Source organism: Phasianus colchicus, chromosome 14, assembly GCF_987193195.1.
Source record: "Phasianus colchicus chromosome 14, bPhaCol1.hap1.1, whole genome shotgun sequence".
NCBI classification, from domain to species: domain Eukaryota; kingdom Metazoa; phylum Chordata; class Aves; order Galliformes; family Phasianidae; genus Phasianus; species Phasianus colchicus.
Window position 1 is genome coordinate 15,810,053 of NC_143449.1, and position 27,793 is coordinate 15,837,845.

At 36.9% G+C, this 27,793-nt stretch overlaps 1 protein-coding gene across 1 annotated transcript; it reads right to left on the reverse strand.

The window, feature by feature from the left end:
- Positions 1–10: 10 nt before the first annotated feature.
- Positions 11–27,744, reverse strand: LOC116229647 (transmembrane 9 superfamily member 2-like). The gene is made up of 17 exons (XM_031594265.2): positions 27,524–27,744; positions 27,047–27,114; positions 25,734–25,827; positions 23,930–24,057; positions 23,588–23,717; positions 21,238–21,365; positions 20,001–20,112; positions 17,830–17,909; positions 16,849–16,957; positions 14,125–14,257; positions 12,541–12,660; positions 12,308–12,365; positions 9,846–10,005; positions 9,143–9,294; positions 8,580–8,691; positions 7,762–7,933; positions 11–625 (listed from the first exon to the last, which is right to left on the reverse strand). The coding sequence occupies exons 1-17, from the start codon at positions 27,638–27,640 to the stop codon at positions 558–560; spliced, it is 1,941 nt and encodes a 646-aa protein (XP_031450125.1). The 5' UTR covers positions 27,641–27,744; the 3' UTR covers positions 11–557.
- Positions 27,745–27,793: the final 49 nt, after the last annotated feature.

Sequence of the window (27,793 nt, forward strand, 5' to 3'; positions counted from 1 at the left end):
ACAAGCCAAGTGGAGTTGTACAGTTTTATTTGAACAAAAACCAGTGTCGGTATTTTTAATAAAGTCTACGTTACACTAAATGCATGTACATTTGTAAGAAGATATCTAGTCGTAAAGAAGGTGCAGGATAATATGTACAATCATAGTTAAGTTAAAAATTCACATTTTACATTGAATTACTTGATAGTCCTGTGCTTTGATGGTATATAACTGGAAATCAAGAGAGGTAACAAAAAAAAAAAAACACCAAGAAATTTCTGCTGGAGGACTGCATAATGCACTCATTTCTGAAATAAACTAGTTCATAGGATTTTTACTTGTTCTAAATCAAATTTTGGATACAATTTTTAGGATGATTAGAATTAACACGTTCCAGGAGTATTGTGATGTAAACATTTTTCCAGTGATGCCATTTCCTTCCATGAAAGCCTGTATTTTATGCTGTAGTCTGCTCTTTGCTTTTACAAATTAGAACTACACAGCATGTTTCTCAATACATGGTAAAAAAAATTATCAAACAGCAAGGGAGATATGTTCAAAAGACACTTTGAAGCTTTTCAGTCCACTTTCACAACACTGTAAATCTTACTTACAAACCAGAAGCAGGCGAAAAATCCAATAGTCCCTAAAATGAGAAAGTGAAAGAAGTTAGTTTATCCTCCGGTCTATGCTGAAAGAAAAAGGTCTAACAAGTATCTCCCAGCAGGACAGAACATAACATTGTAATCCAGCTAACCATCCCAGATAACATACTTGTTAAATTCAACAATACACATTCATCCCTAGTTTAAATTCTTGATTTAGATCAAAGACAACTTGATAATACATTGAAGGTGGTGATGCTGTCACCGCTAGCAGGCACGCAAGCACCATTTAAGAAACCAAATTTTATACACAAGTAAAGTTAGCATCTACCTGAAGTCATTCTGGTTTTGAGGTTTACAGCAGCTCACAGCCACCTTTCAAAACACGACATGAGAGAAAGTTACCTGGTCTGGTTTTCTGTTCATTGTGTTCTATTGACTCTAAAGAACAGTGACCTCCATGCTCTGTATATCCTAACACTAAAGCACTGCAGCTGGGAGAAAGCACCAAACAGAACCAGCAGTAGCAAACAAACCAAAATGAACAATTTTACGTAAAATATTCAAACTATGGATTTGCTTACCACAGGTCACTGTATACCAATGGATACCACAACACACAACATTTCAGGCAACTGAACAAATTAATAAATAAAGAAATCCAAAGACTATTACTTACATCACTTTTAGTGTTAAAAAAGCCCTTAAGCCACAGCTGATGAGAGGCTGGGGAAAAGTACCACTAACATACATGTTCTGTTCTCACATCCCTGCTTGAGAATACTGCTGTTAGGATGCTTGTGGAGCAGACCTGTGGTCTGGCTTGGTATAACCTTCCTCAATTTCTTACCAACCCAGTTCCTTAGTCATCCAACCTAATAGTGAACACCAAAGACAACACCCAACCCTCCTGCAAGCACTTTAGCGCATATGTCAAGTCCTATGGCTTGAGTTTCCAGAGTACAGAGTAAGAAACAGTACTGACTTCCATATAATTAAGTCCTGAGCCTCTACATTAAGTGAGACACCATTTATCACACTTTTACCTACAGGAAAACATTCACACAAATACTAATCTTTACCAGAAAAAAAAGTAAGGTCTGTACACCAGTCCCATGACAACCTTACCAGCTACATCTTGCACTACTTGCAAGATGATGCATTCAGCTCCAGCACTCTTACATTCATTTTTTTTTTTTTTTTTTTTTTTTTTTTTTTTTACTACTACAGCCCATGTTTAATATCAGCTCCAACCTTTCCCATTATTTCATCGAGACTTATGTACTAAATAGGAGCTTCATTATTAGGCATTTGTCTCTTCTACATTCATTACATTTTCTGTCTTTCAGGTCGCATCTATGCATGAGGTAAATGAGAAATCTGTCTTTGGATGCTTATTATCTATACACCAATTCTTGTGTCCTTCATGCTACCATGTATATTGCAGTTAAAGGCTTTCTGACAGCCTATTATTATGTGCCATAGATTACCCTTTTCCTCCAAGCTTGCAGTTATCATCCTCTGAAACAGTAGGTGACAGCAGATTTACTGCTCTTGATAGGAGATCAGACACCAACCTCAGAAGGAATTTAATTCCTTTGTAGGCCTGACATTGCAAAGTCTTTGCAGTTTATGGTCAATTCCCAATCCTTCCTACTGTGTCCAATACTCCAATATCAGCACTGTTACTCTAAGCCTTACTCTCATGTTTTTTTCCAGTAATGGTTGTCAGCATCTGCTTTCTAGCTGTTTTTATAATATAGTCCACTTTGAGCCTCCTATGGCTTTGAAAGCAATGTTTCTTCCAAATGTTTAACAGATGATGTACCTTAAAATCTATCTGCTATTCTAGAACCAAATTATAATATCTTAAGAAAACTGTGTAATTTCAATACAACAATGAGATTTACCAGTTTTCTGAGTGTGCCATAACTTAATATGGGAACACACTCTAAATCCATAGCTCCTTCCTCTGATGATCCTTGTCACTCTGAATCTTTCCAATACATCAGCTTTCTAAAAATCACAGTCTCATTCACAGCAGACTCCATACTGTGAACAAGCACTTCATCTATAAACAGATTTTCGCAGTTTTCAGTAACACTGATCTTCAATTTCCCTCTTGAAAAGGTCTGTTTAGCAAATCAAAGACCAAATACCCCCCACTTCTTTTTTTAAACTTGATCAGAAATTTTGCCAACATACTGGAAACAGCCTAAGTCTGTTTCTAACACAAGAGATAAGTGGCAATGTTTGTCAGACATCACATTTGAACCATGAACTTACAAACTCAAGGAAGAAAGGTTAGACCTGCAATCCAAGATACAGCCTTACATACTCACTACCTTCTTTGTCAGCTGAATTTCCTTCTGTCGTTACTTTCACAATTCTTTAGTCCTACATCTATCGTTAGGGGGTAGCAGGACAATAATTTCTTCTTCCTTCCCAAAGACAAGCACATCTTATACAGCTGAAACCCATAGACTCAAAACTTCAAAACAAAGCACCAAACTCCATCACCAGTCAAAAGATTTCTTCCCTTAATACCTGGAGATCAGAATGGTTTGAAAGGTGCTGACAGAATCACAGTGAGGTTGATATCCACCTCAAGAATCCAACTGAGGACTTCGAGAATTAATCACAGCAAGTCAACTGGGTGAGTTTTTAGTGATCACAGGTTTTTTTTTTCCTCATTAACATGGGAGGGTACAAAGAATGAGGTCAGTACACAATGGTGTTGGTACTACAGAATCAATACTGATGGACAGAAGCAGACATAAGGTAAAGAAACATTTATTTATAATGTTTCTATGTACTGTTGTTTTACCTACAGCGTTGCTTATGTTACTGAAATGAAAAGCTTAACCTTTTTTGGAAGAATGTAGGCAGCACAGTGCCTGGTTCCACTGAAATCCGGGTCTTTTCCCCCCATCTCAGACCTACAGGTGCTTGTGAATCCACTAAACAGGTCCACAAATTTTGTCAAAAGGTTTCCAGTTTTCCAAAAGAGTACAAACATCCCAATCAGAAAGGGATGTGCAAATGAGTAATGATTGAAGAACAACAACTCTGAACTAGATTGGTTTACTTAAAAAATTCAAGCCAGAATGTCTTCTCTATTTTAGTCCACTTCACAAATATGCTATTTGTTACAAACTTTAGAACTCTATCCAAAAACAAAAACATAACAACCAACACACTGGATCTATAGCACAATGCTGAATCACACAGCAGGTTCTCAGATTCCTCTTTTGCCTGAAATACTTCGACCAAGTGAATCTTAAAACACAGGTAAGCATACAAGCTATTGCCCATAACTGCAGCTTGACCCACTAAAATGGCCACTGCTAGTTGTATTACTTAAAATACAACCTTGCCATTTAAAGTAGCAACGTTTGAAATGTATTTCTTAAAAAACATACAAAGCTCTTCAATCTTGAGAATATTTCTAAGCATATCCTGCACCAAAATAATCCAATCCTCACTTAAATTATGCTTCTCTCATTAGAATAGCAGGCCTACTTAGATAAGCTGTAATCACTCAAGCATCCTGCGTACATTTTTTCTTTCAAACACACTCAAACTGAAACTGAAGTCTTGAGGCACTATCAACAAAAAGCACACCTCTCCAGCTTGCTGCTTCACTGACACACATCAATGAACATGACAGAGAAGAGATATACAGCTTTTTTTCTTTAAAGTTGTTAAATTCTAACATTAAAAACTTTCAAAAAAATTAGTTCAAAGAAGTAACCTCTAAAGTTACTTTACGATTGGTCTAAACTCCTTTCCATTGTAAGGTTTTTACAGCTTTAATATGCACATCTATCAAACATCACAGCACAAAGATACTGAGTGTGACACCTGTTCTCCCACTGAGACAGTAAAACCTGTTCTAAACCAACACGACCATTTAATGTTGTGGATAATGATTACTTCAACCAGTCCTAAGTACTCAGTGGCTTCAATAACATGAAAAAACAGCTGAATAGCATACATTTAAGAACTTACTTTTGCAGGGTAAACCTTTATTTTTTTCCCAAGTGAGTGAGTGACTTTTGTTTTTTAAGATTCTGCCTTTCTAAACAACCCTTCCTAGTCTAGGAAACTGATGCCATCCTAGAGCACTGCAGCCCACAGTACATAACTGTTCATCCAAGGAAAGCAGAGCCAGAAGATCTTACTCGTGCAAAGCAGTTTCTTGGCTGGAGAAACTACTCAAGACATCTTCACAACTAGGTTCTTCAGTTTTAACTGTGTCCAATACATCCATTTATACTTATACTAGAGATCCTGGCATCTGTTGTTTTTTGAGTTTTTGGTCTCCAGTTGGGTCCTGTTGAAGACAGTGGTATGTGTACTCTAACCAACAGTTTTCTTATACTCAGAAAGAAGTCCAAAAGCTGGTATCTAACTGGGTAAGGAAAGGTTATTAGTAAACTAGTTTAAATTCCATATTAAAAAACAAGGATTATTCCACAGAATAACGCCTAAATACATTAGGCAGACTTCTCTGCTCTATTCATTTCTTCCAGCTTTATTGTTTAATGAAGAAAAAGGAATTCAAAGCACGAACAGATTGTAAGAAAGCAAACAGAAAAGCACCCTGCACTTGGCTGATACTTCTTATGTACCTTAAAAGCTCTCTGTATCATACTGGTTTCAATCACTGCACAGTGGTGGCTGCTTCAGAATCTCGGATTCTAAACACAATCTACCCAGAAGATCAAAACTCAATTTTGAAAATGGCATTAACTCACAAGTGAAAACGATGTTCAAAAATAGAGGTCACTAAAGCAACACGCTCTGACTACAATCAGCATTTTTTTGTCTCCTAGCATAAAATGCATGTAATCATGTAGCTATCCCCATTAACCATACTTATTACTTCTTGAAAGATTAGCTGCACTTTGTACATAAAATCAAATTGTCTTCTCTTTGGGTGTGCACATTAATTGTTAGTTTTCCACCAGTTGGACTATATTACTGTTGCTGTTGCCACACAAGCATTCAGATCCTATTTCGTTATTCACTATGATCCTTTATGTGATGTTCACAGTAACATAACACACTGCCATGCAGGAGGTATTAGCACTGCCCTTTATATTTCTGTCACAGACATTGAGATCTAATATGCAAGAACACAGGACACCAAAATACCTACTGCTAACTTAAGTGGGACAGTTCAAAGTCCCATTTTGGAAACATACATATATGAAGAGTGTTATTACTAAAGTGTAGGAAATTTATTAGTAATCAGACCTCTATAAACTTGAGAAGCACTAAACCCTTATGTTCCAAAGCAAGTGCTATCAAGGAATGTTTTAAAAAATAAAGCAGAAAACTCCTAACTTTGAGTCATCTACCTGTAGCAGCTCACGTCAGCCCAAACACCAGCTATCAAACTAAATACAGGAATGAAACTTAGCACAGCATTTTACATTAGTGGAAGGTTTGTATGTAATACATCTTCACCTTTCTACTGAGTGTTCTATAGCTTTAAAAAGTGTAAGTGCACCCCTGCAGCTGCTTTCCTTATGAACTACAAACACAGCACCATCACTGTTAGCACAGTTCTAAACAAAGAGCACTGCCACAAGGACAGCAGCACAGCATTAAACAGCAGTACCATTTATTATTGCACTTCTGGGGCCTCACTGGCCTTCACATGAAGAACTCCAGGATCAGCACATCTGAAGCTTTTAATACCATTTCAGCAGCTGCCATGACAGTTTCAATTATCATTTTATATATGAAAGGGATATTTTTAATTCTACCAATTTGCATCTTGTAAGTGAAATTGAAATTGGCAGAACAGCAACTAACCTACACTAAAACCCAGACACATTAACATATTGCTTTAGTTTAAAAGTAATTAAAACATTTCAGACTACAGGGTTTTTTCTGTTGTTTTGTTTTTAATATATATATTATAGAGGACATCTGGAGCTTGTCTGTTCAGCCAGGATTTAAGCAGGATTTTAACTGGCAATACGCCAACTTTTATGTTTGCCCTCTGATAATTAAAAATTAGAAGAATTAAGTCCTCTTAAAAAAAAAAAGCTTCTTTGACTTTCATTAGAAGAAAGGCACAACTAAATAACAACAATGATAAAAATCTAGGAATAAGTGCCAATTATCATCATGAAAAGAAATAAAGAAATTTTCTTCAGTGTTTTGTTTGGTTTTTTGTTTTTTTTTTGTTTTTTTTTTTTTGCTTGACACACTAAATCAGTATTAAAGGCAGAAGCAGGGAGGTCCTTCTCACTGCTGACCTAGCAAAGTCTGATGTTAAGACTTACTTTCATTACTTACTTTAGCCATTCTTTTCTAAAATGCATCAAGGGATGCAACAGATAGCATGGTTTCAACGAGCAGGTAGATGTTAAGTAACAACATGGATGGCATGATGGTCCCCAAGGACCTTTTTTTTTCCCCCCTTCTTCAGTCTTAGGAATGAACATAAAGGCTTTATGAACAACCTATGATACATGAACTAGCATTTTATTTAGTTTTATCACTGCAGTACTTTACTACCTGAAGCTGAGCGATACCAATATCTAGTGTATTAGAACTCCAAATGTAACAGCAGCAGTATGAGTAACACCAACATAAAACACTCCTGATGAATAGAAGCTTCAAAGTGCTTCTAATTTCACATGGTAGAACTGGCACAGGTCGTATCAGCCTCAAAATTATAGTTTGAGCCACATGATTATGAATAATGGAGTAATTATGTAGAAGGCACTTAGTCTGCTCGAATAGCATCAGGAAACAGAAGCTGGACTACTAAAAATAAGAGCCTTAGGTTCTGCCAAGCAAGGTCCATTCCTGCCATTAAAAAAGGGTACAACTCAGCAGGTAATGCCACCTAACTAGAGCTCACTCAAATACCCTTGGTATTTACGAACAAGTGAACAAGAATAGCTGTCTGAAAATGCAATGGTTTGAGCTCACTGCTAATATATAATGAAGGTAAATTGCACTATAAATAAAAGTAATTTCAAGTTAGACAAAAAACCTAAATGGATATCTCATTATGACGTGCTGTAACACTGCACAGAGTGATACAAAAGTAACACTGACTGAATTAAGTTTCAGACTGAAATGAGAAATGCCAGGTGAAGTTTACAACAAATAATGAAATTCTTGCATTAGTTTTGAGTACTGTACTCACCTGTGAAAAGGAAAAAAATCAAGACCATGATCATTGTGTAACCAAAGTATAAGATGGTGCTAGCAGTTCCTGTTATCTGGAGTTTAGAGAAGAAGTAATGAACTGCATAGATAAAAAGATAAACAGCTGTAAAGCTGCTTGTCAAGAACGACCTCCACCACCAATGATAATCCTGCAAGAAACAATAAACCTTTCAATAAGAGACATCACATAGAAAACAGAAAATAAGGAAGTTAGTTGAAAAAACCTCGTTTTATTTAATAAATGTGATTATCCGAAAGGTAAATCCAAAACATTTCCAGCATTTCCTTTTCCAAAACATTTCCTTTTTCAAAGTCAGCTGTACTGCTTCAACCATGAACATTAAGTTGTTCAAGGATCAAGGCTGTTAATCTGTGCTTAACTACTGCAAATGGTGGCATAAAATAAAGACCTTATCTATGCTGTCTCAGGTAAGTGAAAATTCTTCTACTACCAAGTCAAACACTAGCATCAAATGAAGGCTGAAGCCTTGCCTGACAAGTTTCTGTAGCAGTCTCCGATTTATGAACAGAAACAGACAGCTAGTGCTGACATCCATGTACTTGCAGAAACACCTGTGCCAATAAAGGCAGCACAGTTTATAATGACAGCCACAGAACTACTGGAAAAACTACTCCAACATTTTGAAGCAAAAGATACATTTCAGAGGAGTGGCTAGGATAAATACGTTGAGGACTGTCTTCATTTGCAGAGTCCAGCATACCACAGCATATGAGAGTATTCAACCCTCTAATATATTCCAGCTGAAAAGTGTTAGCTACATTGAAACTTCTTACCTCTGCACAAAGATGGAAGTAGCACAGCAGAACTGTAGCCTCAGAACACGTAATTAGAAGAATTATAAAAACTAGGAACAAGAAACCAAACATGTAGTACATTTGATGCGACCTAAAAGAAATAAATGAGTATCATTTTTGGTTGAAGTTCTGAAGTTACATGGCCATATAAACCCATAAGTATAACCAAACAAAAAACTACCACAGGGAAAACTCTGTCTATTGGCCAGTTCCTATGATCTTTACTTTCTTTGCTTGAATGTGCTCTGTTAATTATCAAGTCCTTCATGCTTGCATTTAGCAGGGTCTGTTGTGACAGGACAAGGAACTCTAATTTCACACATTACACTTATCAACACAACCAGTTTTGTAATTTTTTAGTTTATGGAGGAGAAAAAAAATACAGATTCTGGAGATTCCAAAAAGTCTGCAAGAAGATAAAAAAAATGAAGAATCTTCTATTCCTCATATTCAGTGGTTTGGGATGTTCAAACCTCGGGCATATTAAATCAGTATATTATTAAATCAGTATAACTAGAATAGCAAAAAAAAGTGATACTCACCAAATGCTATTCAGAATGAAGAAGAGTTGAATGAAAATGCAGCCAAAGGGTAAGATGCCCCCCATTATGATACCAGGCAGAGGTTTTGTGAAAAAGGACTGCTCCGGGATTTGGCGAGGAATCTGGTTTGTACGAACTGGGTGTTCAATAGGCTTTGAATGAAATTAATGTGATTAAAAGATAAATTGTTACTTCATAAATAAGATTACTTTCCCCTAGTATACAATACCTGAAGATTAACTTAAATTTTAGTTATTTTTGGCCATAAACCATCACAAGTTACTAAATCTAAAAAAAAACAACCTACACACCTATCATGTACCGTTACCAAAAAATGTACACGCATTCTTTAGACACTCCAGCTATTGGTTATTTGGCCAGTCAGAACAGGAAGAAAATAACTTGTTCAATTGCTAATAGAAATAATAACTCTTTGGCATTGTCTCAAACTGCTGAAGTACAGACTGAACTACTCTGAAATACAACAGGCAGCTGAGATTTCCACGTGAGCACTAGCAAATTCTGACTCTAAAGAATGGTCAGAAAAAAAGTTTGGTGTAACTTTATGAGCATGCATGTACAGTTTTAAAATCATCAGAAACAAACATTTCACAATTGTAAGGCCTTGTTTCTTGCACTAGGGATTCAGTGGTTCAGATGCAAAAGGCAGACCTATTTCTAAAGTACATGCTAAGAGCCCTACCTTCTCTTTGAAGCCAAAATATGCACCGATAAAGGTCAGTGGGACTGAAATTCCAAACCACATGGCTAGGATAGCAACCAAAGTACCAAAAGGGATGGCAGCTGAAGATCCTTTCACCCACAGAATAAGGTTCATAATGAAGAAATCAGCAAAGACAATCCTAAAAAAAAAAAAAAAAAAGATCAGTAAATACATCAAAATATTCTGGAATAATAATGTATCAATAAATACCTAGTACTGAAAACAAAACAATTACAATATTTGCCAGAACCAACATTCATTTTTTCCTAATACAGTCTTTCATTATCTAACAGCCTTAGTTACTTTCAGCAATGCTGCAGTTTTTAAAAACACTTGCAACATTCAATGCCTCTAATGCAAACATCTATGGTAAAGCCATCATTTAAAGAAAGATTCCACACAAAACCACAAAGCAACAAAAAGATTCTATTATAAAACTCTATACTCACAGTATGTTAAACAATAAAATAAAAACTTATCTGAATCACTTCTCTACTATGGCCAGTCTTTTAATTCCTTTATGTTAGTTCTTTCACTAATTTCTCTCTAAAAATACATACTCAGTGATAGAAAAATCTCATATTTAGAAGGCCATGTCAGTCTCACAACAAACACATCGTGCCACAGCACATGTCACAGCAACACGGCATCAGAAGGATGGACTCTTCCTTCTAACAAGAATCTTTGTACTGACACCTCATGAAGCTGTACAGTTAAGCAGCCCACAGATCTGAAGTAGTTAAACAAAGAAATCACCAGTTGTGACATATCTCCAGACCTGTTCTTTCCTGCCAAATTAAATGCATCTGCCTTATCTTGGGAAAACAACTACAAGAAGTATGTTGAAGACTTCCAACATCCCATTGTGAAAATAATCAAAATGTTCTGCAGGAGAGCCCCATAGCCTGTTTGAATTTCCACTGCCTATGAATCCAGAGATTTATCATAGCAGATCCAAAAGAAAGGGCTCTAGTGAAATAGTGAAACACACTGCTCTCTGGATTTCAATGAAGAACAGTTTCTTAGGCAGAATCTATGCTGCCCTTAAGTGAACACGCATACTCTGTTGTATTTAATTAAAAAAAAAAGGAAGGAGGAAGAGGGAATTAGATTAATAATCAGGCTGCTTTCTTCCTAGGTGAAAGCTTATGCTTGTTGAAATTGAGGAAATAGACTTGTTAAATAAGCACACCCAAGTTACCTGTGATATAAGCATCTTGTTCATTAAGAAATAAAAATCAAATCCATTTTAGGAGTCTTGATAGCCTTATAATCTGCCAACACTTGTAATACAGACTCCACTTACCCCCTCCAAAGTTAGAGAAAAATACTGCATATATGAACTCCCATCAGTCTATTGAGACTGTAAATGCCCTAGGCTGTTTATGATATTATGCAAATTCATGAACTAGCATAGCATAATCAAGACATCTGTTCCTATTTTACCATCTCCAATCATTTTACTTCCTCTGTGAAACTTAATTTATTTGAGAGTTTAAATGATCAGCATGATATTTCTTCCACTGATAAATTCTTCTCTCTCCAGATAATATCTAAATGACAGCAGGGAGACTGAAGCCCATTTTGTTTAGAAACAAGATTTCCTCACAAAAAAATACTACACTCAGTTGTTAACAAATGCATCACATTTCATCTGATGAAATTTTACATTACTTCAATTCCATTACATTACCAATTCATATTTTATTCTGTTGGTTTTCTGTTTTTTTTTTTCCAAAATACCTTAAGAAATGACTTCTAACATTCTCCTCAACCTTTGCCAAAGACATTTGTACTGCATGCAGCCAAAGATGCATCAGTGAAATACAGAAGACTCACAAAATAAATTATATTCCCTTTCTTCACTGACTTAATCCTCAAAAGGTCTTCCAAACTATGAGAAAACAAAAGGCAGAAGTGCTGTCCCTCTTCCCAAGCACAACAGCACTGATCACAGTATGATATACATCACAGCAATCTCATAAATACACGTAATGTGAGGTAATGTTCAGTTTCAAAAAATTATAAGCAGTTTAAGAGAATCTCTGCACTCTCATTATTCAGAAGCTTAATAAGCTTCTCCAGATTATTAGATCTGTTTTGGTTTAAGGTTTGTTAGCTATTAAAGGCAGAGCTCTATTGCCAATAATAACTTCCTCAGCAACATTTTGCAACAGGTCACTCACAAGAACTCCAAGACCAACTAAAGCAGTACAATACAATCAGATGTTATTTCTGCATTTGTAACAAGAGATGGATAGGATATTCCATGCATTTCACCATTTCTATATCCTGAACTTGCTCTTGGAGTGGGCCTCAAAACAAAAACTAAAACAACTTCTAGCTCTGTGAGCTAAAGCATTTATGCTACAGGAGTACAGAAATAAGTGTTCATTTAGAATTAAGGATCAAGGAAAAAAACAAGGGGTAACAATACTAACCCAGGGCAAAGCAGAGCTGTAAGCAAAACATTTGTCTTCCACTTCTCGCCTCTAAATGCTGAGGGAAAAAAGTAAAAACAATTTCAAGATGCAGACTTTTTTCCATCTGTTCTGTAACACGGCACAAAGAAGCAGGTTTACCGTCTGAGACATCATCCAGTGTGAAGTTTATATAAGCCCAGCAATTCTGAGTTTAACCTGCTGTGCCACATTAAACAAATGCTTGTACTTACTCTTGTACATTCTAGCAGACACATAACCAGCTGGAGTTCCTAGTAAGACCCACAGTACGACTGCACAGGTCATCAAAGCACCACGGTTGGCAGGAGAAAGAAAACCAAGGCAAGCTAGGACTAAAGATACAAAAAACATTCAGACATTTTTGACACATTAAATCCCCCTGTAAAATATATCACAACAAAGACCTGCAAATATTCAAAGGATGATTGTGTACAAGCTCTCAAATATTCCATTATATGACTGTACCCCTACCGTCAATGTTTTTTTTTTTTTTTTTAATTACAAAGCACCTTATCTTTCAAAGGGAAACTGTGTCATAGCCAGAAGACTAAAAAACAGAACTCCACATAGGGATGAATGAACTTGAACTAAATTGCAGCTTGAAGAAGTCTGTTCAACATCCTACACTCCTACCTGCTGCAAACACACGTGGCCACTATTCATGAGTGATAAGTAATAAAATAAGTTTAGTATGTGGCATAAAGAACGTGAGAACTTTAAGTCTGGAGAAGCCAAAAACTTTGACAACGCTAAGGGTTGTGGTTTGTTTGCCTTTCCAATTAGAAATACATATGAAGATATAAGACCAAATTAGTTGCTTGAAATTCTTAAAAAGTACTCAGCCACCATGATGGATAACATGTCAATTGCCTTGAAAATAAACCTATTAAAGAAAAGTTGTCCAAGTCCAAACTAATTATTAAGGCCAACGAATTGAGATCCTCGCAAAAGAAGTTTCTCCATGATCTCTAGTAGAAAGTTTTAGGTTTTGGCAGAAAAAGGATTTTCTCTACCCTTCATTTCTTTCAACACCACTCCAATTGCACAAGAAACTACTGAAGTTAAGTTACAAAAACTGTGATCAATAATGAGGGACAAATCCCTCAGGAAATAAATATTTAACTTGATATCATTTTTGGAGCATCACATAATGAAAAAAAAAAGGAGCAGATCCCTGGCAGCACTGGTAGATCATTGTGTCTAGGGAAGAAAAAAATAAAAAAGAGTGAAGTTTGAAAAATCCTCCTTTTGTAATAAATATCCATATACTTCCCAGTTCTTTGGTACAGTAAAAAAAGGAATTATAACCTACTTTATAGATAACATAATAAAGCACTGACTTGTGAGAGGTACCAGTGTCATGTATCTGTCTAGCTATTTATGGCAGGCCGTCATTATCTCAATGTTGTGTCAGAATTATTTCATTGGCATGCATTCTAGCTCTTATTTCTACATGGCTGCAGGCTGTTGTGTCAAACATATTAGATAAAAAACATTCTGAGAATATTAAAGCTTTGATTATGTGTCTTTGAACTTGCAACACTGGATCCTTGGATAATTTACACCATGATGAACTGCTTTTGGTTGGCTTTTGTTTGTTTTAAAAAGCAATATCTAACAGTGAAGATTCAATTCTGCAGTCACAAAGACTATGAAGTAGCCCAGGTACCAAGACATTTTGAACAGTATCACCTACAACAGGATGAACTTCCAAAAGAAAGCTTCTAACATTTGTTTGAAAACTTTCTTACACTATTGTGCTGCAAACACATCACCTTAATAAGCTAGTTACTTACACAGAGTAATAAAAGTCATAATGAAAATTTGTGTTCCTTGACCCAAGAAGACAGACAGCAACATTCCCTTCCTTGGAGGTCTAAACACATCTCCGTGAACCAGCTTCCAGCCAAATTCCTCTTGGGCATCTTCCTGTACAAAATCAACAATGTCTTTAGCAAAGATACATAACACAGTAGGGAATTACACAAGCAAGATGTGAAATACATCTTTAAGGTTTGATTAACTTCCAGTTCAGTACTAAAGACAGACTAATTACATCTGATCCATAACCCATCGATTTTTTAACCCCCTAATGCTTCATTGAAAGAAAAAAAGCAGGATAATCCTCAGAGTGAGAAAAAACAAAATGTAATTAGCCAAATCAAGTAACATCATTCTAAGTTTAAACCAAAACAAAGCATTCAATTTAACTTCAGTTATACCATTCCAATCTAGTTCAAACTTTTTTTTTTTTTCCTCCTCCCTCTCACTTTTCATTTTAAAGCATATCAGTCTCAATGACAATACTGAAAAGGATTAAGTGGTCTGTTCCCTGTACTCCAGCAGAAAGTCTGCCTCCTAGACTCGCTAGGGGCAAGCACAAACATTTTTTGTTCCACTGACAGAGGTGAACGTATGGATGGCACGGCAGATTCTCAGTCAGTTCTGCTTTTCACTGAAGCTGCTAAAAACAAATACCTGCCTTCAGAGAAACAAAAATAAAACCACATAACCACAATGACTGAAGTAGATCAGTCTCTTCCTAATACGGCTTTCATTCAACCCAAAAAGTACTGCACACAGTTCTCTAGACTAAATACTTCATTAACGTTATGTCTCACTAAATCTACATCACACAAAGTTAGTGCCAGTTGGTTTTAACTGAACATTAAACACACATACTAGAACTATAATCACAGGGTCACACATTTCTCTCTTCAATTGGAACCACTAACGTTCACAGTGTGTGAGATGCTAATTTCCTTCACTGCAGCTTCATCAGCCTTGGTCTTCTCCTGTACTATTACTTCACACCTTTCTAAAATCAGTTCCTTGAACTACAGCAGATTGTTAAGTCTCTTACAAATGGTTGAAAAAAAAAAAAGGGATTTTTTTTTTTTTTGAAAGTCACACTTATTCCTGCTGTCATCCATAAAAACTGATCACACTTCCACAACTCCATCGCTTTAAGAATGACCAACTAACAAAGACAACACGTTATAAGATACTGAACATGACTTAATTGAGAGATCAAACAAGAGCTTCACAAAATGAGCAGTTGAAAAAATGCTGAAAAATCGTCCACTTTGACTGCTGCCTGTATTTGCATTAACATAAGATATTAAATATCAAAAACACACAGAAGAAAAGAAGTACTCTAAGATGTTTTAGTTTCAATATGAAACATTTTTGTGTCTTTTAAAGTATTTCTTTAACAAGATAGACAGTAACTACAATCTTTGTAGTATATGACATTATTCCTCATCTTTGACTTGCAGATACCAATTTATGTTAGCCTATGTTAATAAGAATCTCTCCTGTAATATTTCGGAAGATAACCACCAGTCCTCACATTGATTTCACTCTATTTTTGCTTTTTGCTATAATCATCTGATAAAGTTATTTTCAAAGGATTTCCCTTGCCTACAATAGTATTTATATATTTTATAATACTATTTATTTCCCCTTGCATACAATAGTATTTCTCATGAAATTTAGACCACAAACATCCTAAATTTCACAAGTCAAATGCTATCACACCCACTTTCTGAACAAACTAAACTACAAATCACTACAAACCACTCTGGAACTAGAAAAGTTACAATAACTGAGCTTTTTAATGCAGCTTCATATGGGGACAATACCTGGCAGCTACAGTTTTTAAGCTTGATTTCTTATAAAAGAGGGAGAAGACACCTATCAGTAAAAATATCTGTGATCTTCTCAAATTTGGCTTTTCAGACTTTAAAATGAATGCTCAGAGGGAAAACACATCAAGAACATAGCAAAATTTTTGTTTCTGTGCTATGCATGTGCCTGCAACAATTACATGCAGCACTTACACTAAAGCCATCTAATACTACTGAACATAGGCTGCACTGAGAAGGAATATTTGGTGTAACCCCAGGTTACCATAGTCAGGATCACTGACTGGTTGAAGTTGGAAGGGAACTCCAGAAGTAATCTTGATCACCCCCATCTACTGAAAATGGGCCACAGAAAGCAGGTTGCCCAGAATCATGTCCAAATGGCTTCTGAGTATTTCTAGTGATGAGGATTATGTAAGTAACATATGGCTGCTCACATCAGCATCATACTGCTGGCTGTGTGTTCAGGCTGACTCCAAAATGCAGCCACCCAAAAGCAATTGAAACCTCTTGATGATGAGTCACTGCAAGAACACCTTCCTTCAGCTTTTCAATGTCTGCACTGTATACTGTGGCTATTGGTTTACTGTGGGGAAAAAAAAAAAGCAGACAACAGCTTTACTTTGTTGAGTTTGTCCTTGCACATCACAAGTTTACCAAATGACATCCAAGGAATAAGACTGTCACATCTGTCCATTTCTTCCTGCTTTGAGAAAAAAAAGCAATAAAGCTATTTTTAACCCCAACATATATATAAACACATGTATAAATTCTTGATAGTTATGCATCTCTTCAGATTGTATTCAAAGCTAGCTGATAGATAGCCTATTGCCACAAAACGTGCTCATATAAAAAAATGTGAATCTTACTCACAGAAGAGTCAATTTGGTTATATCTTGCAATATCTTTATGAAGAGTCCTCAAAATGATCATAGCCACCATGCCGGATAAGAAGAGAACAATTACAAGGGAATTCATTATACTGGAGATAAAGAAAAAGCCAAACTTTCAGTTTACTTACTCAGACTTCAGGACATGCACCCCCAATTCAAAACCCCAAACACAGCTCAAGTCCAAGGAGTAGTCTTACATACTCAGATGTAACCTAAACCATTCCGTTCTTTCCTGCCCAGATATGATAAACTGTTTTAAGTTTTATATTTTCATGACTTCATAGGAGACAGAAGCAAGGATAACATTTTATGATGTTAATTCTCAAAACAGACATATTGCATTTCACCACCTTCTTACATATTGCCAAAGTTATTTTCCCAGTGAAACAGCTACAGCTCTCAAAGCAGATTTGGAAGTTACCAATCAATCAAAGCCATTATGAACAAATTAAATCTCCATTTACAACAGTAAATAATTTGTGGATACATATTTAATACAATCAGCCTTTTCAAACACTTTAACATTTCAATATAAGTTATTTACTTACTCAATATATCTCTTTTCCTCATAAAAGAAGCCCTTCTTTCTACTTTATTTAGCTGCTGAGTACAACACATGCAGTACACATACATACCTCTCACTTCACAGATGGAGAAAGCCAAGACAGTAACAGTAAGAATGCTGCAGAGCAGCAGCTTCTCAAAAGTTTCACAGAATGAACTAAGCCCATAGAGGCTGCTTTCCTTTTGGACGCTAATGGTGCATTCCTTTGGTGAAATGCAATACTACAGTTGGTCCCAAGAGATGCAAGATTGATAAGTTACTATGCATATGAAAACAAGAAACTTTAACTCGCCTGAAGGCTAACAGATTTTGTTTTACTACAGCAAAAGTTGTATATCTCCAGAAGCCTTTTCTGTTCCCCTGCAAGGTTGTTCAATGAATAAATGCAAATCTTACCTAAACCACTGGATGTTTGTGTGCGGCATAGACTCCAAGATGTAGTCCCATCTGGAAGCCCATTTAATATTGTTCTTTTCCTATGAAGACATTAAATAGCAGTTAATAGAAACAAGTTTGTTGCAGGTTCTGAGAAGGAAGACAAAATCTCTTCCACAAATTCTCCATTCAGCAATAATATCTAAGCTCAGAGTACACCTTGGATGTTAGACCTACCTATTGAATTAGTTCTTTTTTATCTCTTGAGCTTTTCAAACAATCTTATTGAAATCTCCCATCCGTGCATTCTACCTTAAACTGAAGCTTCATCTTTCCATGATTTGGTACATAGCTGCCTGCAGTTCCCAAGCTGAAAAACACCCATGTCATCACCTCAAGGTATTCCCAACATAGCACACACCTGAAACATCAACTTTGTTCAACACATTTCACGTCCTGGTTCAAGAATGGTGCAAAACAAACTACACCAATACAACTAACTAGCTGTAATTGCTACAAGTTATTCCTCACCAGCACAACCTATATCAGCAGCTATCAGTAGCTCACAGCTAGTTTGGACAGATTTACCAGACCTAAAGTTTCTTACTTGAGTGTCAAATTGCTCAGCACATGAGTGTACAAAACAAGTGAGTCAACCACACATACCTTTCACACATCTAAAGCTGAATATCTGGCCTACTGCAAAGAATTCAACACCACAGCTTTCTCATAATCAGCTGTCATATCAAAAAAGGATCATTAATTATTTACGCATTTTACCTATTTAGGTAGTTAAACTTACTGAAACTAATGTTCTCTTTTTAAAATACTCTTCACCAACGAATATTCTCCTTCTGAATATACTTTAATTGTTGAAGTTTCAAAATAAGCAGTTATTATTTCATTCCAAATCTAGACTAATGAATAACACAGAAAACTTAATTTTGAAGTGCCTTGAATGCCATCTGCTGGAAGCGTCTGAATCAGCAGCAGTTAAGCTTTACCTGCTCTATGCTGCCAAAAAAGAGAAAAGACAGCCCAAATGCTTAACACATTGTGTGAATAAACGGATAAAACTCATATTGCAATCCTACGTTGCAATTCATCATCAAAATTTAAACAAAAAATGTTAATATATAGGAGGCTCATTCATGTAGTAAAATCAGAGAGTTTAAGGAGGATTTAGAGACTCAAGGGAAAAGTAAGAGGATATAGAGCCTAGCGCCTCAGGGTCACCGGTTCAAATCAAACTCAATTTGGTACAACGAAAGCTGTTGCCATATGATGGCCATTCAACTAGCTATGCAAAATAAGCTGGTGGTCTGAAACCAAATCATTTAAGATCAGAGCCCAAAACAGAAGAAAAACCATGCTTTTAGGACAGACTGGAACTGAGGCACCAAGATTTGAAATAGCTGCCCTACAGGAGGCTCACTTTCTATGCTGGGGTAAATAACACAGTCTCAAGAAAGTGTGACCTCCTGCCTAAGTTGCAGCAGACTGAATAAAGCACAATACTGTAAAAGACGAATGGCAACCCACTCAAAACAAACAAGAAGTGAAAATAAAAGCACAGCAAAACAACACAAAACTGCAACCCCACTAGAAAAACAGCCTCGTGATACACTCAATAAATACTTAAAACATAAGTCCCCAAACTCTATATAGACATTTCTTTAACGTGAGACTCACACAAACCTAATTGAAAACATAGAGCATACATCAAGGAATACAACTCCTCCAGTTGTAATACAACCTGTTACTAATAGAACAAAACCAAAATCTACGTATTTTCATTTGTTTTCTAAAACCAAAAGAGCTGGTTCTCAATAAGAGAGCAAAGACTACAGTTAAAGTTTGAAGATATCATCTGACCATCAGAATCCTGAATGACCATAATTATTTGGGAATCATGCTGTCCAATTTACTAAAATACAGATATAGTTTACAAAAAAAAGATCCAGTTTTCTACCTGAAACTGGATGACAGTGGGGGGGAAAAAGGCTTTACGCGTTCCAAGCATCACTTAAATTACAGTAATGGAAACCTTAATAGGTTCTGGGAAAACTGCTTCACAAGATGATCCTCAGGGAATTTACAGTACCCAGTTATGGCTGCTAACACATTACCTACTTGTTTCAATTTTGTTCTTCTCAGGAATTATGTATTTGTACAACAGATTCAATACTTACTTCAAACGTCACTGAGTAAGTATAGATCAAATTCAGTTTGTTGGAGAATTCTCCAGGAATCTCCATAGGTGGACCTTCACAGCTCAGGTTGTTTTCATCCGTGTGTTTGTAGCTAAAGAAAAAAAATAGTTAAATAAAATACAATCACATCTGCTCTACTATTAAGAGTGAATTTTTAGGTAATTAGGACAGGTTTTTATCAGGTCAGAATGACAAAATTAAGGTTACATGCAACCTAATTCTGCCCCCTTGTGGTCTCCATCACAAGTGAACAAACAAGTATTCTTTCTTTACAACCATTTAGGATACAACAGATAAAGCATTCATCAAAAATGGAGATGGTTGGTACAATGTTCTCACTGCCACCCAGGAACAGAGAAAAATGGAAGAACAAACTTGCACAGGAAGTCTAGTTCACTAAATATACACCATATCTTTGCAACAGGACAAGATGAACTCTATCTAAATCACACTGCACTACACATGCCTGCATGATTTGAGAAGTTGTAGTCTCATAATTAAAGTATGCACTTAATCTCTGGAGAAAAATAGGACGAGCAGTCTGCAGTTCTCAAATATTGATAAGTACAGACTGACAAGAGGCCAAAGTAATTGCTTCAGCCTATTTCTCTGAATTCTTGCATCTCAACTCTGGTCAACAGAATCTAAAAAGCTGCTATTTAGGAAGATAAGTTAGTCTTAGATATTTTTGCCACTTTGGATGACAGTATTAACTTGACATTTCACCCATACCTCACTATCCAAACTAACATGGGAAAAAACATAACTGTACAAATACTAATATGTATTTAGTATGTTTAGGAGGCAATGCAGCAAAAAATAAGAGGTGACATAGGAAACCATCACTTAATTAACAGATATTTCTCACGTATTTGAAAGCACGCATTTTGAAACAAATCAACAATCAGATGCAAATCACTATAAACATGAGAATTCTTCTGTTATTTATTTCAGGTTATAAGACTCCACATATGCAGTTCTTCCATTCAAGAGGGACTTCGCTGAACATCTGAAAAGTCAAGTTCTGTGATATTTGCAGTCACAGAACTGCTCTCTGCAAACAGTTCCAGCTGTGAACTAGTATTATGAAAACTTCACCACAGTTCAGCATCTAATCAGTTCCTCAGATCTTACTGACACCAAGAACCATTTCTAAGCTTAAAACTACTGTTAGGCATCCCTAGCACTAAATTTTGCAGCTTTAATGCAGAATTACCTTTGTGGTCTCAGTCGTGCCATTACCAGTCTTGCACCAGGCCAGTTTTCATCCTTCCCACTATGGTACATGATTGTTATATCAACATGGTTGAAGAGGTAGAAAGTGTTCTTCTTGTTAAACTCTGACTACAAAATAACATAGAGATTAAAAAACTGTCAACAGCAGAGGGCGCAATGCAGTCATGAACTTCAGAATAAGATTATGTCCAACAGAGGAGTAGGAAAGACCGTAAGCACTCACATTGGCCTGCATGCTTGTAGAAAACATTTATGCATTTTCTTATATACTATGTAGTAACATGTTATTTATATAAGAACTAATGTAACAGTTAAAGCATAACATACTGCTAATAGGATTTTAAAAGCATCTGCCACCTTTTTGTAGTTGCCATAAAAAGCTGCCAAAACAAGTTCAAAAATGTTAATCAGTTATACGTAATTTAGATTCATGACTGCACTTCCTACAGTATAAAACCTTCTTGGAAAACACTCCAGCTACTGAAGCTGATCAACCAGGTTCTTCTTCTAATAGCTACTGAAAATGAAAGGTAGCTTTTCTGCTATTCATACCCTTCCAGAATTTGGAATTATGAAGAACTGCATAAAGTTCATATTAAAAAAAAAAAAAAAATCACAGATGATACATACCAGAGTCAATTCAAGTTGACTTGAGTTTTCTTCTAAAAAGTATACTGTTTAGAAATCTTCAATTAGAACTTGAACTAAGGGACCAAGATGATAGATTTCTGGTTGAATTTTGAAGTTTAAGAGTTCCTTTCTTCTTTTGTAAATCAGACATTCTCCAATTGCTATACAACATACCTCTCCTGCCCCTCCCAACAATAATATTGAAGTGTATTGAGCTAAAGTTATCCAGATACTTCATCTTTCACTCAAAGGAGAAGACCAGAATCACACCTGCATCATACCCTAACCCTATATTTTTATCTTTTCTTTCTATTTCAAAGTAACACTTGAGGCAGTAATGTTAGCAACATAAACGTGAGGATTAATCATAGTTCTGCCACTGCGTTATAACAGCTTCTTCTCTGTTCCATTTAATAGAAATAATTACATCTCCTGGAATAGTTATTTGGGTATATTTCTAGAAGATGATACTCCCCAACACAGCCCAGATTACAGTTATGTCCACTGTGCCATGTTCTTACTTGCCCATGTAACAATTCTTTTATCTAGTGCTACGCAGTGCAACATTCTCATTGCAATGGGAATCTACATTCTATAATTGAGGCTGAGTATGGCAGCTATATTAGCTACAGAGCATCCACAGCAACAGCTAGCACAGAGTACATGTGCAGTATTTCACAACACACCCTACAAAGTCCCAAGTACTCATTAAGAAATTCAACCATTGCCAATTATGTATGAAGACTCTTCTTCCAAGAAAAGATTTTCATTTAAATTGCTGACTTTGTCATGTATCACATAGCTTCCAAGACAACATACACCATTATTAAATCAATATAAAACTACTCTCTCCATAAACTACAGTATAATATCATGAAGTAATAGAGTTGAACACCTAACTACAACGAATTATTCAAGTCACTGACCATTTTCAGAAGTGTATGGAGCTAGAGGAGTAACCCAGTTGGAATCCAGCTGTAGACAGAATTAACTGAACACTCATGATAAATGCACCACTTTCAAAAGTGCATGAATTCTGCTAAATACAAGTACACAGATGCACTATCTGCAAACAGCAGGTATGTGGCAGAGCACAGCCACAGCAGATTCTCACTGAGAACAGTGTGGTCTTCCACATTAGGAGAAGTAAAACTCAATCACTATTATACCTAAAGGTATTAGTTCACCATACAACTCCCATAATGAGTGACACATTTCAAACTGTTGTGAATATAGTTCTTCTATCACAGTGTCATCTTCCAGCCATTTGGGAAAAAAATCCTGACATATTTAGCTTGTAATCTGTGGTAGGCATAACTTTTACAACTACAACACTGCTCATTTCTAGATCTCCACTAGAAAGCTTCTGCGTGAAATTGATAAAAAGAAGGTCTTGCACACAGACACAACTTTAAGTTGCACTGGCACAATTAATAGGTATGAGGATGGATACATATGAAATTTCAACAACAAAATCTCCAAGTTTTCTAAGGCTTTTTGTCAGTAAGACAGCCTCACGTATAATGATAAAAAACCCACTCAAATATTTTTGGACAGTTACATAACTGAGATGCTGTGCATAGAAAAAGCATTCAGGAAGGATACCTGTTTTTTTTTTTTTTTCAGGAAAACAATGCTCAGAAATAAAACTTCAAATGAAATTAGATCTATTACGATAAAGACAAAGTTTCATTACTTACATTTATAACACAAGCATCTTTAACTCTACCATCTGGAGTAACGAAACATCCTATTGGGAATCCTGGATTACAGAATTTTTGTCCATCCTCCACATCATAGCACCATGTCACAGGCATGTTATCAATAATCCTAGACAGAAATAATCAAAGAACAAGTCCTTGCACTTTATTCACACTGACATTTATCACACACATGTACGCTATTAAAAACTCTGCATTAAAAGATGCACAGTAGAGGACAACAATCAGATAGAAAAAGGAAGAAAGCAATCACTTAGAATATAGATAACATTATGCTAAAAACTGAACAGAAAAAAAAAGATCAAACATATCTCAGCTTACCAGTGATGTTGATAATTCAGCTGCATTCCTTTCTTCAAAAAAGCCAGCTTGCTTTTATCAGCACTGTTTTCTGGGTCATAAGACCTCGTACAAACTTTCTTACATGTTTCCTGCTTCTTAAAAGTGAACTGATATGGAAATACACAAAAAGAGTAATTTAGATTTTGCTTCAAAAAACCTCTCGTCTTTTTTTTTTTTCCCCACATAAAGCCAGCTTCTTTAAAATAGTTCACCTCCTTGCTATAAAAGTTTCCAAACCACAATTTCCCATACAGTAGCTTTAACCAATTTTTCAAGAGTTTTGTACATCCAGAGCCAGCATTCTGAAAGTGCCAGAAATGTCTATAACAAGCCAGAGAAATTACCTTCAAATAAACCTTGAGAATCAAAATTTGAACATTAGGAGGAAATGATTGCTTTTTTCTCTACTAGTTTGTTTTATTTTGATAATTTCATCATCTGCTACATCAGACTTAACTATACCTTTTCTGAATATTCCACGTTAATTCTAGCTGTGTTTTCCACATTATGATTGAGTTATCAGACAACGTTGTCAAAAATACAACAGGTTGCACAGTATCTGTACGTCAAGAACAGATTCCACCAAACAATAACATGCCTAACCTAGTTAGGATTTACCTGTTTTGCTGAGCTAATACACTTAATTAAAACCATGACACAAAATTCTAACATGATCAAGGCTTAAGTGCTAACAAACAGTAGGGCATTTTTAATTCTCATACTGAATAGCCATTTCAAAAAGAATAATCGTTACAATACTTGACCTGCTCTATGAGTATCAAACCCAAATAACACATGCTTCACATTTAAAAGCTTCATGTGGCCAGCAGTTTTAAGACTTGAAACTGTACTAGCTGAGAAAACCAAGGAAGAGGAGGTTTCCAGGAACAGCTTACACAAGGGAGGAGGCATCATTTCCCTAAGAGTTCTATGAAAAGAAGTGGCTAGGTCCCCAGTGACTGAGCAGCAGTAGGCTCAAACTCTGCTGCCTCATTGTTTTGTGGGGATTTGGATTATCTAGAAACACTCACACAAAATCATAGTTCAGTTTTCAGCTTCATCAGGAATTCTCAATTTGGAAACTGCAGTTGAACAGCACAGAGCTTTGAAGCATTAAGAGCCACGGTTGGACCATATCTCCTTTACTACCAGTAATTTCCCCAAATTGACCGGCCAGTATTTAACAGATGCTACTTTTAAGTCATTGCTAATGCTGTACACAAGACAGAAAAGCAATGCATACCTAATTTACAGAACACTTGTATATCTTTATTTTACTGAGGACTTCATAGACAAATGACGTGTCAAAAATGAAAGGTTTTATTTTAGACAACAGATGTTAAGTGCACACAAGCAGGAAAAATCCAGGAACGAGCCCCAACTTGGCTTTTATTCCTACTCTGGAAGTTTCCTGACAGCACAAACAAGCTGTACCTGAAACAGGTCCTGAACCAGCCGTTAACAGCCTCCAACATTATAGTTTGAAAACAAACGATTTCCTATCATCTAACGTTACTTATAGTTTCTAGATTCCTCTGTCACAAAAGAATGGTAAAGAAGAGCGATTGCTGGCTCAGCATCCTAACTTCAGTTAGCCACCCTAAGATGCCCTTGGGGTAAGAATTTTTGTTTGTTTTTATTACAAAAACAATGTCAAGTTTAAACAGAGAAATAAACAATAACAACACACAGTTATTAACCCTTAACCTATGCCTATGGATTATAGTCCTCAAAAATGCAGCACTCCAATTAAACCAGGATCACATTTAAGGTATAAAATAACCTTATAAGGAGATGATGCTATTCTCTCCCCAAACAGCACTTGCCCAAGATTTTCTGATGGTCTTTTCTCTTCCTTATCTTGACAGAAGTCAAAACTGGAAAAAGGGTGAAAAGGTTACCTTTAATTTTTAATGAACATATAATTGTAAATAATAGCCTAAAATAACTTATTCATTTCTGTTCTTAACGTGGCAGCTTTGTGCTTCCTTCAATAAGTCAGCCATTGTTAACAAAAATTTGAGTGCCTTCACAGATACTATTTAGAAACACTTCTATTTTGCTATCAGTTTGAAACAAGATCTTTCCTAGCTACAGTACATTTAGCAAAATGCAAGGCTTTTAGTCCAAACACTCTTTCCAAATGGCAATTTTAACAATAGCATGTTTCACATTAAGAAAAAATAAAGCCTATGCCACAAATTGCCCACTCTTCTGCAAAAAAAAAAACCAGAAAAATTACTACTTCTCCCCTTCTCCATTCCCAAAAGAATCTTTACAATGAGCATTTAATGTGAATCAAGTTCCAAGGAAGGTAAGTATCGTCATTATTAACACACCACACTGCCAAATGCCACTAACCAATTCTTTTCAACTCAATATAGTCTGATACAGCTGAACATAAGGGAGAAGATAAAGCTATTCTGAGTGTCTGTTACTTAAATATGGGTAGCAGTGACAAAAAAAAAAAAAAGGAAATTCATATATCTGCTGAATATGTACTTCTTCCTCAATACGTGGGCCTAACTACCTTGCCCTTGGTAAAGTTTAATGCAAATAAAGACACTGTTGGCTTTCTGAGCTACTTTGTGGCTTTGCTGCTACAGTCCCTCCCCACAGTGCAAGACTTCAGCAGTGCAGTGTGACATACAACAGTGACAAATTTCTCTTTTCTATATGCTTGAGAACAAAACTAAGAATCTTTGATTGCATATCAGTTTTAGAAGACCTATTACCTGCCTTCATAAAAAAAAAATTACAGTATTCACCAGCGATAATAAAAATCAAAGTAAAACAAAACAAAACAAGAATTAGATACAAAGCTTTGATGGCTGCAGGTAAAATAATAACGGCTTGTCTTCAAATTTACTTCATTTTCCACAAAGAAGGAACACAAAGATGCTGTCTTCCTAAGCTTCACATGTAGGAAGGGCTTTCAGATGTGGCAAAGAGTTGATACTAAATCTAAATTTCAGCTCCAACAGAAAGCACCTTAGAAGAACTCACCGGTACATGCAATGCTCACTGCGACACGAGCTGTACCACGGCACTAAGAACAGAAAGCACATTTCCAAGCACACACTGGGATGTACTTACGCGTCGTACTCATAGGGCAGAACTGATTCAACTGAGTCCAGTCTGTTCACAAAGAGCTCAATCAGCGACTGCAATGAAGAAATGAAGCGTGAAAAACCCAAACCTGCGAAAGCAGACGCACAGCCAGCACGAAACGCGCAGCCGGCTGGCAGGAGCTGCCAGAAGTTATCGCAGGGCAGTTACACGCTTCTGACAGAGCCCGGCCGCGGCGCTGGGCCTGCAATAAGGAAGGGAGGATTGGCGAAGGATCCCCGGCACCGACCGCAAAACGAAGCGGGAGCGGGGAACGCTGCCCCACGGCCACCGCCGGCTGCGCCCGGGGAAGGAGCCGGCGCGGCGTTCCGCCCCGAAGGCAAGGCTGTCTCCTGAGAGGGCGGCACGCAGTAAGCAGAGCGACCCTCGGGCGGCACGCAGCCCCGCTCGGTGCCCGCGGGCAGCGGGGAGCACCGTGCCGGGCCCTCCCGTCAGGGCTCTCACCTTGCAGCCCTCGCTCTCCTTGTCGTCGTCACAGAAGCTGACGGGCGCCAAGCCGGGCAGGTAGAAAGCGGCACAAAGAGGGGCCAGCAGCAGGAGGCCGGCCGCTAGCAGCCTCATCTTCCAGTCTGGAGGAGCGAAGGCAGCATGAGCCGAGGCGACAGCTCCCGCTTCCCCGGGCAGCGCCTTTCGGAGGCGGCCCCGAGCGAGGCCGCAGCCGTAGCGTCACAACGGCGACGCGGCGCCCGCGCCATGACGCGTGAGGGGCTGGGC